Here is a 17,773-nt window from a genome sequence, read left to right as displayed (position 1 = left end):
CCCAAAGTAAACTGCTTAGGCTTTCCTGGGACCAGATTTCCTATTTTTTTTAATGGTTTAACATTTTTGTACACATATTCTACTGAGGAGAAGAAATGGACAACTAAGTAGATTCAAATGAGTTAAGCTGAGTTTATATCATGCATTCCTTTTTTTTTTTTTTTTGGATCCAGACGTACAATTTTAGAAATGCAATTTTTTTGCTAAAAATAACATGAAAGTTCCAGCCTGGAACTGAATGTAAAGTAGCAGTTCTAGGGGGAGAACTGCAAAATTGTTTGCTCTAATAGACTTAAAGGAGCCTCTTTCCATCATCTGTGCGAGCAGAAAGACAGGATTTCCCCTCTGAAGAATAATCTGCATTAGCTAGTGCAGCTGGGCCAACAGAAAACATGGTCTACACTCTACGGGTAGGAATATATGCCCACTTTGCCCAGCTGTGCTTAGTGGCCAAATGCACTTTGACCTGTAGGCCTGCCCCTGGAAGCCTGAACTAATCACTAAGAGCACCTGTAGCCTAAGATACAATTACTAGTGTTCCAGCTTTCCCATACTGCCAGCTCCGTAGCATGTAGTAGCCCTAAATGAGAGGTTCTGTTAAACAGTAAAGGGACTTTGGAGTTAGGATAATGGACAAGTGATTCGGACATGTGGGGCAAGTGTATGTGATAACTGGGAAAAATGTACCACTCATCTGGCTTGCAGGGCTGGATGGTTGAATATCACTGGTATAAATGATTGCCAAGGCTACGGTTTCATCATAAGTCAAGATCACAGAGACTGAATATGGAGAAACTCATTACTCCCATGATGCATCCTGCCATTCAGTTGGAAGGAAGACTGCATAGCCTCATGGGAGATGTCATCCTAGGAAGAAGTTGAGACTATGGGAAAGATGGAAACACTGGCCCTACAAATCCTAACACTGATGTCTTCAGAGTAGGAAAATGCATTAGGTGAGGTTGTTGGCTAACTGCTCGAAGCCAGCAACTATGCTTGGTGATTGTGAATATTACTTTTTCCTCACACATCTGCTGAGAAATTTACTAAAAATAACCATGACAGAATTGTAGCTTTAGTGATGGCTACCACCTTGGCAGACACCAGACATTCAAATGTGGTCTTCTGCGTTTGTTTATTTATATCAAAAGGATGCATTTTTCCAGGCTGAGCTAGAGGCAGGCTGTCATGGAGCCCATAAAGAATACACACACTTTTTGCATCAGTCATCAAGAGGATACATAACACATACCAATCAACAGGTTATACCTACCACTGTATTGGCAAGCCCATATATACCTGGTCCAGCCCATGGTCCAGAAATTGGCTTAAAAAATCACAAAGTAATAAATATGCAGATCACTTAATTTCCCTTCTGGCTTTTGAGCCTTTAGCATTCACATTCTCAAGTGATCCTCTACAATCACAAGACCTGAAACTTATTAAAACATGAGGATTGAGATTCTCATTTGGTTGTATTCCTCCAGGAACTGTGATTTTTAAAGCAACAAATATCATGAGACTCATGGTACAATTGCAAGAACCAGCAACACAGGGGAACACAAAACATAAAGAGTATAAAGCGAATATAGAGAATGTACAAGCTCTTTGGGAGAGTGTCTAGTATGCATGAAACAGAGGCTGGGCACCACGTCTAGGTGAGGGCATTGAGTAGAGGGGCAAAGCACAGACTGTCTGGGTGATGGCATATGATACAGGGTGCAGAACCACATACAGAGCACTTGTTGAGTGGCTGGTATAGAAGCGGCAGGTAAGTGAATGCATAGAGCACAGTACAGTTTGGATGTTTATATTAAGACAGGACAAAAAGAACCATTCAATTTATGTTTATTATCCATGTGCTAGTAATCCAATCAAATACAGTACCTATTTTGAATAAATATAAAGAGCAAACCACTATGTATATCCAGTAAAATACAAATTACAGTTATGGAAATTAAATAGCAGTCTTTCATACACTTTGTTGTTAGTGTGTTTTTTAGTACTTCCTTAGTGCTGTGTGACACTCCTATCCAAAACACTCTCCCCACTGAGAAGCAATTCAATCTCTGCAGGCATTGTGGGAGGGTGTGGAATTCAGGATGGTTGGACCAGATGCAAAACTGAGCAACACCAACATACAGACCAGCTGAGAAATCTGACCCTGAGAATACAACAAAACTGTTTTTTCCAAACATTGGCCCTGGCAGCTCAGGGAGTTGGACTCAGGTGGGGTTACTAGGCATCTGAACAGCCCAGCACCTATTTACTTAAGATTTAGAGGACTATGGGGCTGGATTTGTTTTCTCGTATATATGGAGAAAACGAAACACATTATAGGTGCTAATGAAATAAAGCCAACTAAACAAGAAGGGAGGGCTTGCCTCATCATTCTATCCTCCAACCTTTCTGTCACTTCTACTGGTTTCCACACTATCCCCATTTCTAGCACTGGTTCCCACTGACTTTAGCTGTAACATCTTTCTCTGCTCCCAGCATCCATTAGCAGAACTGCCTACCACCTGGTTTTCCTACCCACTCAGATTACTGTCCACCATTCAGCAATTCTCATCTCCCTTCCATGTCCCATTCAACTTGGCAATTTTTTTTTTTCAGTTTCTGCAGCAATCTATTATGAGCAGCAAATGACACCATTACTACCACCACTAGGTCTGACAGCTAGGCCCAGGTTGGCTCTCCATTGCTTTCTAAACAGCTCATTTTCTCCATTCTCCCATCACCGCTCTGTCCCCCTACTCTACCCTCTGGGCTCCATATTCAGCACCCACCCTTCTCCAGGCCCAGTCTGTCACAGTCGCCCTCTCTTTTTCCAAGATATGTGGGTGAACCATTGCCTCTGTGTGGCAAGACTGTTAGGCTCTGCTCACAAGTTTAGTTTGGGAGGAAGTCTAGGCACAGCTAGGAAAATGCCATATGATCCTCACATCTCTTATCATGTTCATTTTATTACTATTCCCACCAACTTACCTTCAGGCAACTCCCAAGAGGAACATGAAGACCTAATTAATTAAACCTTAGAACATGTCTCTAAGTTATATGTAGGTAGACATTACTTCATTATTTTATGGAGGTTCAGCTGAGGCCAGGGACACACTATTAGTAGCATGGCTGGGAATAGAAACAAGAAATTCTAACTCCCAGCCCCTTCCCTTTCCAAAAAAAGCCCATTATCCTATTTCTAGTCTTATGCTTCTGATGCTGGTTTCCTGATTTCTCGCTCTGTGGCTGCAAAAGAGCATGCTCTAAAAGTAGTTTGCCATATTGTACTTATAGTTTTACATACCCAATAGGTTTTACTTACTTATAGTTCTACATACCCAACATGTCTCTATTTAACCATTACAATAGATTTTGAATAAGTAAGTTTTCTGCAAAAAGGGAATTTATAGAGGCCACAGAATCAAAGTAAGTATACCGCTCACAGAGTGAACATGATTGATGTAATACAGTGATACCCAAAAAACGAGGTATAGCATTTCAAACACAGGTAGTGGTGTTCTTTTATGCTCACTGCCTGAGACACTGTTTTATGTAATAGGTTCCTATTCCACTTTAGACCGATAACAACTGTGCATTATAATTTTATTTTTCACTTAGCAGAGCCTATTGACTCAGACAGACTTGCTAGGGAACCAGGCTTCATAATGAAGGCAGTAAATTCTGATTTTGTGCTTGTTTGATAATTAATAGTGCAGTGTCAGCAGCAGCAGTGCAAAAATACAAGTATATTTTTCTCCTGCAAGTTATAAAGGATGTGCTGCATGCAATGGCTTTGTTGGATATATTCCTATAAGGCACACACCATTCACAAAAAAAGTGCAATACACTGAATGGAGCTTCTGTTTTTTTCAGATGCTCTGCCCCCTTAGCCTAGTATCTTCACCTACCCTGAAAGAGTTTTGTCAGGGTAACTATATGGGTAGGGTTATACTGGCCATTCCCCTCCATATAGCTTACACTAACAAAATGAGGTTTGACTACTACAGCTTAAATTTGTTTCCCAAACAAATAAGCTATACTGGAAAAAAATGCATGATGGTTTTTGCCAGCATACATGTGCAAGCATAGATCAACCTGAGTACCTCACAGTCTTTAATAACATTTTTTTCCTCACAATGCCCTGCCATGGTTGAGAGATATTGTTACCCAGATGGTTAAAAAGATCTGGAGATGGAGAAATGAAAATCTTGATCTAGCAAAGCTTGGAAGGAACTCTTAAGTACTTGAGTAGTGCCAAGTAAAATTGCTCACGAGTAACTTCTGTAGGATTGGCCAAAGTTTTTGAGAAGCCATTGAAACGCTCTGGGATTTAAAATGGGGTGTTTTCCTGGCTAGTCCAAGTGACCTAACCAAGATCACACAGGAAATCTGGGGCAACATCAGAAAGTGAACCCAGATCTTCCAACCCAAGTCCATAACTTCACCTCAAGACCATCTTCCCTGTGAAAGCCAGTGATCTGGACAAATTGTACTGTACTAGCTCTGCCAGCATGGAGATGCGTGTTTACCATACTAGACAAGCTGATTAAACTCATTGATATTCTCTAGGCCTATGTCACGACCAGTGTCAAAAAAACGTGTCACCGCACACACACTTCACCTGTAAGTTTACTTTTTACCTATCACTTATTCTTTCCTTGATTATTCAGCAAAGACAAATAATTTGACAAATTACACAACTAAAGCTATGAATAACTAGCTGCCTTCCTTGAATGGAACTGCTCAGACAACTTGGCATCAATTGTTAAAGTGACAAAAGCATCTTTCCCCTCCTCAGACCTCCCCTTATATTACTCTGCGCATGATTGTTCAAATTATGCACTTCAAACAGACTGAAAGATATTTCACTTTCAAGGTGACTGGGCTTTGTTAAAAAATGAAGGTATTTGTTAAATGTGGGAGTCAGTTGTTTTAGGGAAAATTACAGAGAGCAGCTCAGTGACAGACTTAGTAGTGAGGCTCACATTATTGGCATAGCATAAAGCCTAATCCTGAAAATTTTTACACATTTCCTTGTCTACCGTGGCCAGTCCCCACTGCTTGTCAAACTGCTACTCCTACTCATAAAATGAGATCTGAAGGCGTTAGCAGGACTGAGGCCTTGTAAGCATTTTGCATGGTTAAGACACTTCGGCCCAAGCACAGGAAAATAGCTGTGCCTGTATCAAACCCAATTAATCTCAGTGAATCTCATGATATAAATCAGCTTGCAGGACTGGGGACTCAGTCTGAAACAAAAGCAGACTTGCCTAGACTAAACTGCTAGCTCTCCCTGAGAGCAACTAGAAGCTATGGAGAAACATGTTTCAATTTGCTTGTTTTAATAAAGGAAAAGAAAAAGGAAAGGAAAAAGAAAAAAAAAAACCAAAGGAAAGAATGAAAGAAAGAAAATACTTAGAAGGCAAGATTTCCATAGGAAAAAAATATTTTATTTTTTTAAGAACAAATTCAATTTGAAACAGACGTGGAATGTGATTTTCATAGTTTTCATTTTCTGGGAGCTAATTGCAATGTGGAACTAAAGGTTTCAAACCTATGACAGGCTAGTTAAAAAAAAACAAAGAAAGAAAAAAATTATTTATAACTCAAGCATAATACTGTGTTACTTACAAACTGGACAAAGAAATTCTTAAATAAATATTCATGGTACACAATTACAGCACAAATATGCAGCAATTTGGCAACCTTTTATACCATTTTTTTCCTCAATACAGTGCAAAGGGGAATGACACTGCCTTTAAACAAGCTGTAGCTAAATACATTGCAAAATTCAAATTTTATACAAAACATCTTGCTTAGACTTTATAAAAAACCAACATTGCTCTATATACACAATCTGGTTAAGAAAAGCCATTTCTGTCTTGTTTTCATGTGTATTTTTTTATTTAAAAAGGTGAATAAGGCTACTGTAACACCCCGAATCCATATACAGTAAATCTGAACCTATTTACAGCATCTTCACTTAGACATGATGGTGCAAATTCCAAAGTCAGGTGACTAGGGACGATAATACAAGCAAGGCATTTACAGTAACTTTTTGAAGCTGAACCAACGTCAAATAAAGGAACAGTTGGTAGATTGTCATAATTCTGCACCAGACACAAAACAGACGCACAGTACATTTTTTTTAATTGGTTGCAGGTTGCTCTTCGTCAATTCCTCTGATTTTCACAGTTTAGAACATAACCAGAATGTAGCCAACTGATGAAACATACACTTGATTAAAAAAATTTTAAATCCCCCCACCCCCAAAAATAAACCAAGCTTACTATACCCATCTTTTCCCTTTCTCCCCCTCCCCCAAAATAAAATCTTTAATGACTTACAAAAAAAGCCTTATATGGACAGATTCACAGAAAGGAGGGGTTGTTGGAAAGAATTACATATGTACTGTAGTTAGTCACCATGGTAACCTTCCAAAGAACCATGGTTGTTGCTTTAAAAAAAAAATTTAAAAATCCCCTTCCGGACTAGTATCCCAACATCATTTTCAGGTTCAGGAAATAGAGAGAGTAATCATTTCTATGACAGTTCATTTCTTTTTTCTTTTTTGCAGGTGCTTGCTGGAGGTCTGAGAACCTTAAAATGCTGTTGCTACATTTTCTTTCCAAATCAGAAAGCAAAGTGTTACCATAGTAACATGACTATGTTAAAGATGTCTATTTTGCATAGCACATAAAAAGTAAATTCTTTTTTTTTCTTCAGGGATGGGGGTTGTGAGGGTATAACCAAGCTAAAGCAAAAACTTTAAATCTGAAACTCACGTCTGTGTGACCTGATGAAATCTACAGAACACTTCAGCCCGTAAGGCAAGGGAAAACACAACACAGAAAATAAATGCCGGAACATCTTGTCATTGTTAAATATATGATGCAGTAACATTGATTTCCTGGTATTTTTGGGCTTGTATTTCCTAGTCTACTGTTATGCGAGACGCCTTTAGAGGGCTTTGTTATTTTTGTGTTTGCTCTCATTATTGTTATTTTTGGAATGAAGTTGTTTTTCCCAGAAGCAGTTATCCATTTTTTTTAAATGCTGACAAGTTAAGACTATTTAATTGCCACAATGAATTTCACATCTTCTGGTGTAGATTCTGTGCAATCTCAAAATATATTAGTAAAAAAGAGAAAGAAAGAAAAAAAGAAAAATTCTCACTTTATATTCCTTGTGTTTTATATACCTATTATAAATAAGATGCATCTTCCTTCTCTCTCTCAATGTCATAATTTATTTTATCCTTATGGACTGTAAGAGGTTTGCCATATGTGCTTTTACTTTGAAACAGAGCACCAATGAACTGCTGTGTCAGTTAGAGTACCTACACTGCACTGTGCAGGGACAGCACTGCCATAAACCAAAGTGTCAAAAGGCTCAAGTCAGAAGCAAAATTCTGATCTATTTTTAGAGATGAGAAAGTTTTTAATAAAGTCAGTGGTGATGGAATTACAGCTCATTTGACCCTTTGGTTTATAGTCAGCTAGGTCAGATTTGGCTCTCTGCTATTTTCTTAAATGCGTTCCCTGTGTTTAGTATGATGTGACAGTATAGCAGCTGAGTCTGCTTAAAAATCATCCAAAGCAGACTAAGTTTTTGCTACAGCTTCAAAGCTGTATACCTTATTGCCAGTACCACAACAGCATTGCCCTAATAAATCAGCGGCCTACTATTATCTTGTCCTCCGAGCTTGTTCACTTACTAACAATACCCCTTTGTCCAACTGTATTGAAGGTACTATAGTTTTCTGCACATTGCTAATTGATAACTGTGAATTCCTTCAAGTGCAGCCCTAATCCACTGAGCGTGGTGTTGTGTCCCCTATACTTGCCTCTTAAAACTTAGCATACCAAAGTGCTGTGCTACCTAAATAGTTTTTCTTTCCAGCTTCTATTTCAGAGGTGGCAGCAATCAACTGCGATTGCAGTCAGTCCTTCCTCCCCCAACACTGCCCAGTTCTGGTCTTAACTCTGCTGACAGCCTAACTTTTGGCTGGAAGGCTCCTTATTAGCAAACGTAATTTCTATAGCTGTATTACCCATTCAAGTGAAGCTGCTGCAGCTGATGGATGGAGCATGGCACTCCGAACATTAATGTTCTATTAGTGATGCAGGAGGTGGAGTGAAAGGAAATCTTATGTGAAGGATGGCAGAACTGTTATTTCTGGGTAACAGAAATAAATGTAACAGTGACGGACTAAAAGCAAGAGAACTTTAAAAGTCTTACTTCGACGCTGAGGTCTGTGTGACAAATCCAGTATGCACTGAGAAACACTCTCACAAAGTCAGAAGATTGCATTTCAAGCTTGATATCCTAGAGCACCTTCCCAGGATGCCTAGGACTATTAACATCCACGAATCACTCCATCTTCTCTTGGCTTTTGTACACGCCTGAATGCCTGCAGCACATGGCTTAGAGGATGATGAATGTAACAAGAGTACAGCAATCAGAATGGGTATCTTCTACATAAAGTCTTCCAGCTTTTAGTGAATATTTATTCACTGAGACAGGAATCCTACAGACTAGATAAGCTGTCCAGCTCAAGAAGGCTCTCTGAGAAAGAGGTCTTGCCTTTACCCCTGTGCTTGAGTCAATATTAGTGCACAAGGCATCATCACAAACCCCAACAGAAAGCATTTGACCAGTAAGTTTCCTCTATACCTCGAATGTACCACATAGTTTTTTCAGACCTTGTAATAAATGTTTGCTGGACTCTGAGGAGGCATCTCTTGAACTATATACACTGGATGTCCATAGTCACCACTGACCTTTTCATAGTGTGGGCAAAATACACTGTCTGCAGTCCTTAAAGGAATGATAATGTCACTGGGCTCAGATCCATTGTTGTTGCCACTGCGCTTTGGGGTGGCTAATGTACTAAGTGACAGAGTTGTAGTGTGCTGTGGCGAATGCTTCCTGTGTCTTCTCCGGTACTTCAATAAAAGAACCACCAAAGTGATGATGATGACAATAAAAATGATGCACCCTGATGCAATCCCTGCAAATAAGGCCACCTCAGAACCGAGTATACTGGACTGTCCAGCCTTGCTGCCACCTGTGCCAGATCCTAGAAAGAGTAAAAAAAACCCACACAGTTATCAGCATTCTGTGACTATTTTATGGTGCTAAAATATGTGAAGACTAAGCAGGTCTGGAAGAATTAACTGGCAGCTAAACTTTGACAAAACAATTACCCTGTTAGGTAGCAAAATGCAAACAGCCAAAGTCAGCAATCAATATTAAACAAGACTTTGTGTCTGTTGGTCTTACTTTTATGCTGCTCCCAAACCACATTGTTTTCATATATCATCATCCATCAGCAGTAAGGACTGGCTCTGACAAAGCAGCCTTTGATGCATGCCGCATCTTTTAACAGATGCTGGCCAGCTCCAGGCAGCAAAGAGGGAAGAAAAAAAGGGAAGAGGCAATGCTCAAGCAAACTGACGATTTTTGGTATCACACTGTTCTGCTACTTTCTCTTTCAGACACTATTTTAAGTGAAACCACCAATTGTTTGTCTACTTACATAGACATTTCTTGCTTGTTACTGAAATAAGGAAGCTTGAGGCAGTGTAGGAGATGGGTAAAATGTTTATGACACATAACCAATTTTTATTACTTAATTTGCATTTAGTTTTTGGAAAGAAATAGATTTGGAAGACGGATTAAAAAAAGTTCTCACGCTGAACAGGCTGCTGAATGTTTGGCTTCATCACATTATCAGTTTGTCAGAAAAATTAAATGAATGTTCACTTGACACTTTCTCACTTAGAAAGTTTGAAATAACTTCCCTCCCTTGATGCTCAGTTCCAGATGGAATAACGCTGTGGATGCTGAATTTACATAACTATCAACCCTGCCTACTGTAACCTTAGCACAAAATTGCTGATGCCTGCTTGACAACTGCTAAATCAAAGATTCATTAGCCTAGAGGCAAATAATGAAGCTGGTAAAGAAAATGTTAAGCCTTCATTGAGAACCCAGAGTCAACCATTTTGTTTGGAATGTTTTCAATTTGATGCCTTTTATCATGGCCTTTTTTAGGGGTTTTTTTCCCTTCCTTTTTTTTTTTTTTTTTGGACACTTAAAACACAAAATGTAGTTTGAAGATTAACTAGCCTAGAAGCCATTCCTTCCTTCCTTGTGTTAAAATACATATATAACTCTCCCCCCCCCCCCAAAGATCTTTGAATTTAGTGAAGGATTGGTTGTTCATGTGTACATTTTATATATGATCAGATAAGAGATCAGAGCATTAATTATACACGCATTAAAATAAAACTTATAGACGGATGTCGAGAACCACTTGATAATGCATCAGACGGGAAGAGAAAGAGAAATACTCTTTCATCTGCCAGGGTATTAAATGAAAGGCAGCACTTACAATCATAAAGCTATTTAGGGAGATTTCTATCCAAAAACTTTCCTGGAAATGAATGATATTATTATAAGGTATAATTAACTCCAACTGTAAAATGAGAGACGGGGGACACTCATTCCGACCAAAACTTACAGCTCCTAGCCACCACACACTAGTGCATCCAAATGCATTTTTTCCATTCAACTACGTAAGTAGTCATCCTTAGCAAATAATAATGTGGGGTGTCCGGGATCCCTTAAGCTGCCCACTCCCCAAACCAAAAAATCCTGAAGTCTACCTGAATGGTCCTTTACAAATGGACTTGTTGTGGAGCTTTTCCCATTGGTACCAGCTTCCTGTTCTGGACGTTTAGTTGGATCAGTATGACGGGGTGACCCAGCAGAACTGGGATCTATAAGAAACAGAAATGATTAATTGCTGCTTAGACATCTGACAACCATAACATGTATAACCATCTTTATCAGCTGGTTATACATACCTCATGAGGCATGAATAGCTTTGAACGTGAGATTTAAGAATATATTTTTTCTTTAAGAGTAAAATAGTTATAATAGTTACTTAAAAGGTTTAAAGTTGAGGCCATATACAGAAAATATAGGGATTCCTGTAATTGGCAAGAAAAGCTTTGCAGATGACATTTCAGTTTAACTGAGAAAATTGACTGACTACTAAACCAACTTCTAGTTAGAAGAATAATTCTCTCTTTCTGCACAATAGGTTATCTATATATGAAGAGAGACAATGAACAAAAACCTCTTCTGTAGTCAGAATTCATAACAAGCAAATTACAGAAATGTTAGCTTTCCTCCTTTCATTCATTTTAAATAAATTTTGAACTGTGAAGTTACAGTTTTGTTTTTAAAATAAAACTAAAAATGACTGAAACACGTTATTCCCAGATGACCTTTTCCTTCCAGGGAGCTCTCCAATAAAGAGATCTTATTACATCAGCTCTCCTCTTGTAGAAATCTGTCAGTAGCTTAGGTACAGAAAATAGGCTTTGCTTTCAAAATCTAAGGAAAGAATGACCGCACTAGACTCACTTGGCACTCTACGCCATGCTATTAAAAGGAGCCTGAAAACTAAGTGGGGTACTGATCAAAGTGATTTCATGAAACAGCAGATGGTCTTTACCTTGTCCAACTTTCATAAGGATCTTCATGGCTTTTGTCTGGCACACCCCTCCCTCCTGGTTATCCAGGCCCTCCAAAGACCCATTTGATGTTGCTGATTTAGGGGGAGGGGGGAAAAAAGGAAAAGAAAAATCAGGAAAAAAAATCAACAAGCAAAGCGACATGAACACAAGTGTCTGCAAACAGAGATTCCTTTGGTCTAACAGAAACAGTTCTTGCTGCTTCAGCTGTAAAATGCTGAAATCTAAAAGGATGAATACAACACTAAATTTTACATTATACACACATGTGGGAACGTGTTATCAGGTTTCACACTTACTCAACCATTTTTTCTTCTATGCACAATTGAGTGGCCTGCTATTATGCCCTCGAATGAAAGGGCAGCACCATCCTAAAAAAGGCGACATCCAGCTGAAAGAGAGGCCCTGCATGCTCAAAGGAGCAAAGTACTTAATTCAATCATTTTTTAAGCAATATTATTATAATCACTACATTACACCTGCTTCCTCTATTATATATCTCCTGTTTAAGGAAATACATGCACACAAAGGACCCAGGTGAAATCCGAGATTCCATACTGATAGGAAAACAGTATTTTTTTTTAAATACACTCTTATTTTTCTTAGGGGTTTTATTTTATGTTCAACTTCTACAGAAATCATTTAGAGCTTATGCAAACAAATGGGTGTTTCCCCATGTTTAAACTGCTCTTTCTTATCTGCCTGCCTGCTTGAACTCCACACCCACTCAACAACCCCACTGTGAACTGTTACTGTAATTTGAGTTGTGCATTAAGCATAACTCCCTTAGGGAGGCTGTATTAAAAAATCATAATCTAAGGGTGAGCACACAGCGCAGTCCCACTGTAGCTAGTTTAGGTCCTAGCAGAGGTCTAGTTGCAGCAGCACAGAATTTGGTGCGGCTATAAACCCTACCCAAGAAGCTTCGTAAATATTAGGGGAACCAGTTTGTGCTGTCATGATACTGATACCCAGGCATGCTAGTCTGAAGACTGTTCAAGGATGTGTATGCTACACTGCAATTACAGTAATGTTGCCACTGTAGTGTAGACTTACCCTTAGCCACTTTAATCTTTCTGCAATAATCAAGGCGATCACTATGTTCCTTTCATGCAACATTAAAGGTTTTTCTTCCTTGCATTTTTAGGACTATAATATATAGCTCCAATACTAGTAGTAATTGGCCTTCTACTACATTTCTACAACTATGACAATACTATAGATATACCAAAAAAAAAATCAACAATGTGTAGCACCTAATAGAGCATGATGATTTCAAACATTAGTTCATTTGCTATTGTCAAAATTTCTATGAGCTTCTTGCCCATTTCCTTTCATCTCCCAACACACACATTTTAGGCCACTGTTGCATAAGTAAGCAACCAAATAAATAACAGCTCCTAAGTGTTTTACTTGCTGAGGTTCCCATGAGCGATTTGCTGCTTTAATAGCACTGTTCTTCTTTTAGACTCACTCTTTTCATCTGGGGACCTAATACAATACAGCGAGAGTTTCAAGCTGCTCAGCAATTTGTTTTTAGTTTTCTTTTTCGCTTCCTTCCCTTTCCTTTGGGATTCACCTTTAAATGCAGCTCATGTGTATTTCCTATTTCCTTCACAGTGTCTTCCAGATCCATGTTAATATTTTCCTTCCTCTAAGCTTCTCCCGCGCTGTAATGTTATAAATGCTTTACTGCTGAACCTAGCTTCCTAGTCTTTGATCCACCTATTGTTTTTGTTCCACTTCTCTCTCCTGTGTGTAATCTGATGCGCCTCCACTCGAACATCCCTCCTTACAACTCCTTCTCTTATGCTTTTTCCTTAGATTTGGTCCCTCCCAGTTTTTTCCCTCTACAACCAATCTTGTTTCCACCCCCTCCCCCACTTACTGGAATTTGGGGTTTGGGGGGGTTTTTTCCTCTGAGGTTGAAAACACAAAGAGCTAAAAACCCACAATGAGTAATTTAAGATTAAAGCAAATCTGAAATGTGCCACTGCATTGCCAGACCCAGAAAATAATGGAGACATATAGTTTTGTTTTGTTCCCTGTCCACCCCCCTGGGGGTGGAGGGAGGGGGAGGGGGGAGAAAAAAAAATCAATACTGAGAACCAGTTCTGGATATAAATCAAACGTGTCTTTGCTGAAAGTGTTTTTTTATGACCTAATTTGCCAATGTACAGACGCAAGGACAGTTAAAAAAAGAGTAAATAGAAATACCAAAGTTGAGCATCTGATGAAATTATACTAATGAATGCACACTTCTGTCTTCTTGTAGCTGTTTTTTTTCAACATAGGCTGCAGGGGTTTACATTATTTTCAATGCCGTTTCCTTAGATTATACTTGAATAAAGTGAAGCCTCTTCTGAACACCCTTCTGCTGTAAGTATCTATCCAAAGTACCCTACAATGCGGGACGCCAAGAAATGTGGAGGACCCCATTTAACTTCAGAATAATGTAAAGAATATAAAATGGTAAAAGGAATGCAAAACTATTTCAAATGCAGTCTCCATTGATAAGACTCTAATTTAACAATGAAGCTGGAGTATACTTCTAGAGTTCAAACTGGCTTGATAAAAAAAAATGCTTTCACAGCTTTGATGCTGGATGAATGAATGTGCAGTATATACGGGTCCCCACCCAGTCTTTTAAAGGGATCTCATGAAAGTCTGTGTTATAGCTTATAGTTGAGAATACCATATCCTGAAAAGGAAGAGTATTCAAGGAAGAGTATTCCAGCAAGAAAGCAATGGTCCACTCTCAACATTTCCCTTTAATTAAACTGATAATTAGCCAAGGCCACTGGAGTAAATTATTTGCAAAATTTCATCATGGCTGTCAAAATGTCACCTCGCATATCTCTGTGTGGGGGAGAAAGATGGGTTGTTTAAACACAGTGTTAAGCTTCCAAAAGATGAAGGACTTTCACAAAGAATGAGAAATTATCTGGGATGTCAGAGAAAACACTATTTCATGCTGTTAATACTTGTTGAAAGCTTCGTGTGAAGACAAACAAGGGAGCAAGTGCAGAATATTCCTAGAACACCTGCAGCTGTCCTTATATTTGATCTCCAAGTGAAAAATGACACCTACCATGATCTATAATTCCTCCATTATATACATATTTTGGGAAGATAACACTGAAAATATTCATGAAATCAAAACTCCAGGAACACTCTCAGAGATTAATAATAATAATAAATAATAATAAAGTTGTGGAAATTTGTCCCCATTTTTAATATTACTGCAGGCAATGAGCATGAAATCACAAACTAAATTTCTTGAGTTTTAAAGTGGAATGGCTAATCTGAGACTTCTGTGTTTATAAAAATATTTGCCTAAAATCTTACTCTTCTCAGGATTAGACAAAGCACTAGCATTTTCTAATGCCTAGGACTAAAAATAAACCTGTTTCAGGAGCACTTGCTACAAGTACTTGATACAACATCTTACTCTTGTGCCAAGACAAAAAATTAATGACAGTTTACTTTATTAGGCTCTAGATAAATGTTGATCTTAACAGGAAAAAGATACACACGCACACAATCCTACAAACCTTTAAGAACTTAAAATTGCTCACAGGCATAAGCGTTCTCAGGAAACTGAAAGAAACACATTGCTAATTGGATAAAACCACTTTAGTACTTTTTAACTGTTTTTTTTTCAGTGGCATAAGGTACATATGAGCTTCTGAGATCCTACTTCAATAAGGTCGATGGCTAAATTTTTGTTGTCTACAGCAAAAGCAGAACAGGGCTCTTGGGACTGGATCCAATAACAGACTTAAATGCCTGCAAGTTAGGTACTGTAACGGTCAAGTTTTATTTGCTTGGCTGTCCAAACCTCACACTGGAAAGGAGTCTAATGACTAGACCATAGGCAGGGGTGGAATGAGAGACCTTTCCACAAGTCATATTGAAGTTGGACTGCCATGCAGCAAAGTGTGTAAGATTCAAAGGAGTGTAAGAAAAGGGCTAGCTAGTATCACAGTAATCTAGCCACTACCACACACAGCTGATGGGGAAAGAGTTCCTGCTCTCCAGACTCCATCTGCTTTAAACCAAGGACAAAATGACGAAGATTATCAATGGTCCATAGAACAGAACCCAGGACTCTCACGAACCACTAGGCTACGGTCAGCCTCCTTCCGAGCTTGTACGAACCTTGCATTATTTGCTGCACAGTGGTCCAGTTTAAAAAAAAGAGGTCCCTCCCACAGCACAGCCTACAGTTCTACTTCCTGGATAAGACCTATATAACCAGTTATAAAAACAAAACAAAACAAAACAAAACAAAAAAAACCCCAGGCATTGCACCACTGGTCCTGTCCTTGAATGAAAGTGGCCATGGCTTGTGTGTGTTAACAGTGCTGTCAGACTATGTTAGGCATATTCCAGGCACATCTACATGAGACACTACTGTGAGTAGCAATGAGCTACCGCGCAGTAGCATTTGAAAAACAACTGCAGCAATGGTACCATACAGTAACGCCAGTTACTGCACAGTCATTTAGTAACAACTGCACAGTCCACCACTTTTGTAGATGTGGCTTCTGATAACCAGGGAAGGCCACTTAGGTATTAAGGCATCACTCTATCCGATTTCATGAACAAAGTGGGGATTAAAAAGGAGCTAGGTACTGACCTACTCAAACACAAGCAGGGCCTGGGAGCATGTACAAGTCAAAACTGCAGACACAGGGAACTTTTGGATCTTATGAGAGGGGCTTGCTGAACTTAGGGTCAGGGAGCATTAGGCAGATACTGAACTGGGTTGTTTTTCTTGGAGAGACTGCAATTTTGGACATGGGTACCTAAAGTCTGCCTGAACCCCGTTTCAGGTGTCAGAGTCCTACTTTGGATCTGGCCTTTGGTCACCAGTTGCCCCCAAAAACAAACAAAACTCCTTAAAACATATATGAATTGTAATTGACCCTATCAGTGAAGGGTAGCAAGTTTGCAACAAGAAGCTGACATTGAGCTTTGAGCACTGTATTCCAGGAAGATACAGGTTTCCCCTCACTTTGTGCAGGCTGGATAGGTACAAATTTGCTCTTATGTGATGACCCTTTTTATACCAACAATTTGCTATATGCAAGGTAAATTCACTCTTACGCGATCTGTGTGGTGGAAACCCACAGTCTGCTGCTTTGTGTGGTACATTGTGGGAGTGACGAGCACCAAAATATAGGCTCCCGTGTAGATTGGTGTTCCTTGCTTGTTGTCTGTGATGTGTTTCTGTAGTTACCATCCCCATTATGGTTGTGTCCTGTACTTGTGTGTATTGTCTGTTGCTGGACAGTACTAAATTGTCTTGTAAAACGTGGTAGAAGTGAGTCTGGGGAACATATCCTTATTTGTTACTTTGTAAAGTGGGTTCCCTTTATGTGAATTTGAGTTATGCATGGTTTTGCAGGAACACATATACAGTATAAAGCAAGGGAAACCTGTAGAAGGAGGCCTTTAAGATAAGAGAAGTTGCCAGTGAATAAGGAAGTCAGGGTTTGAATTCAAGGAAAGGTAGTATATGGATGTGTGTTAACTGCAGTTTCTTAAATGCAATAAGGAGAACTGGCTAATTCTTGGTTTGAGGATGTGTACATTCCTTTGTGATCATGTAAAATGAATTCTTAGCATAGCACCAGATTTGCCATGGAAGGCAACAAAATTATCCAGACCAAAGCACAAGGTTAATTCTATCTTCTAGTGTAAAATAGACATAAAACTACTGGAAGGAGAAAAAAAAAAAAAAAAAAAAAAATCAGGTGAGTCAATGTTTGGTCTTTTATATTTATTTGCTTTTAGAACTTCACGAGTCCTGTTTATTGTATGAAATGCATTAGCCATAAATACAGAGGCAGGGAATCAGTGAGTGAAACAGAAATCAGCAGACAAGAATAGTTCCTGGCTATAATTTTTATATAGTCTCCATGGAGAGGAAGTAATATTACATTTTAATACATCTTCATTTGATTGTTATTACTCTGCCTCCCAGGAGGCTAAACCACTGCATGGATCTTGGCTGTTTTCAGCCTATCAGGTTTGTAACATTGCTCTAATCAGATGGCGAATTAAGCTGCTGGATTTGTGCCTGTATATAGCTTTTCATTCACAAAGAGATTAGAAATGAAGGGAAAGTCACAAAAATTAAGGTTCAGTCACTCTTAAAAATACACTTTACAACATTAAAAACTTCAATCACAATTACTTAAAGGAAAATGTTAGTG

The 17,773-nt window shown here is 38.9% G+C and overlaps 1 protein-coding gene across 1 annotated transcript in view; it reads right to left on the bottom strand.

Moving 5' to 3' along the window:
- Positions 1-5,428: 5,428 nt before the first annotated feature.
- Positions 5,429-17,773, bottom strand: part of EFNB2 (ephrin B2) — a 48,554-nt gene continuing 36,209 nt past the window's right edge. The window contains exons 3-5 of the mRNA XM_006265874.4: positions 11,531-11,623; positions 10,674-10,787; positions 5,429-9,082 (exon numbers count right to left, since the gene is read on the bottom strand). Coding sequence (XP_006265936.1) covers positions 8,700-9,082; positions 10,674-10,787; positions 11,531-11,623 — 590 coding nt within the window. The 3' untranslated portion in view covers positions 5,429-8,699. The remainder of the gene's footprint in view (positions 9,083-10,673; positions 10,788-11,530; positions 11,624-17,773) is intronic.

This window comes from Alligator mississippiensis, chromosome 1, assembly GCF_030867095.1.
Source record: "Alligator mississippiensis isolate rAllMis1 chromosome 1, rAllMis1, whole genome shotgun sequence".
Classification (NCBI taxonomy): domain Eukaryota; kingdom Metazoa; phylum Chordata; order Crocodylia; family Alligatoridae; genus Alligator; species Alligator mississippiensis.
Note: the sequence above shows the minus strand (reverse complement) of the source record. Positions and strands in the feature narration are given on the sequence as shown.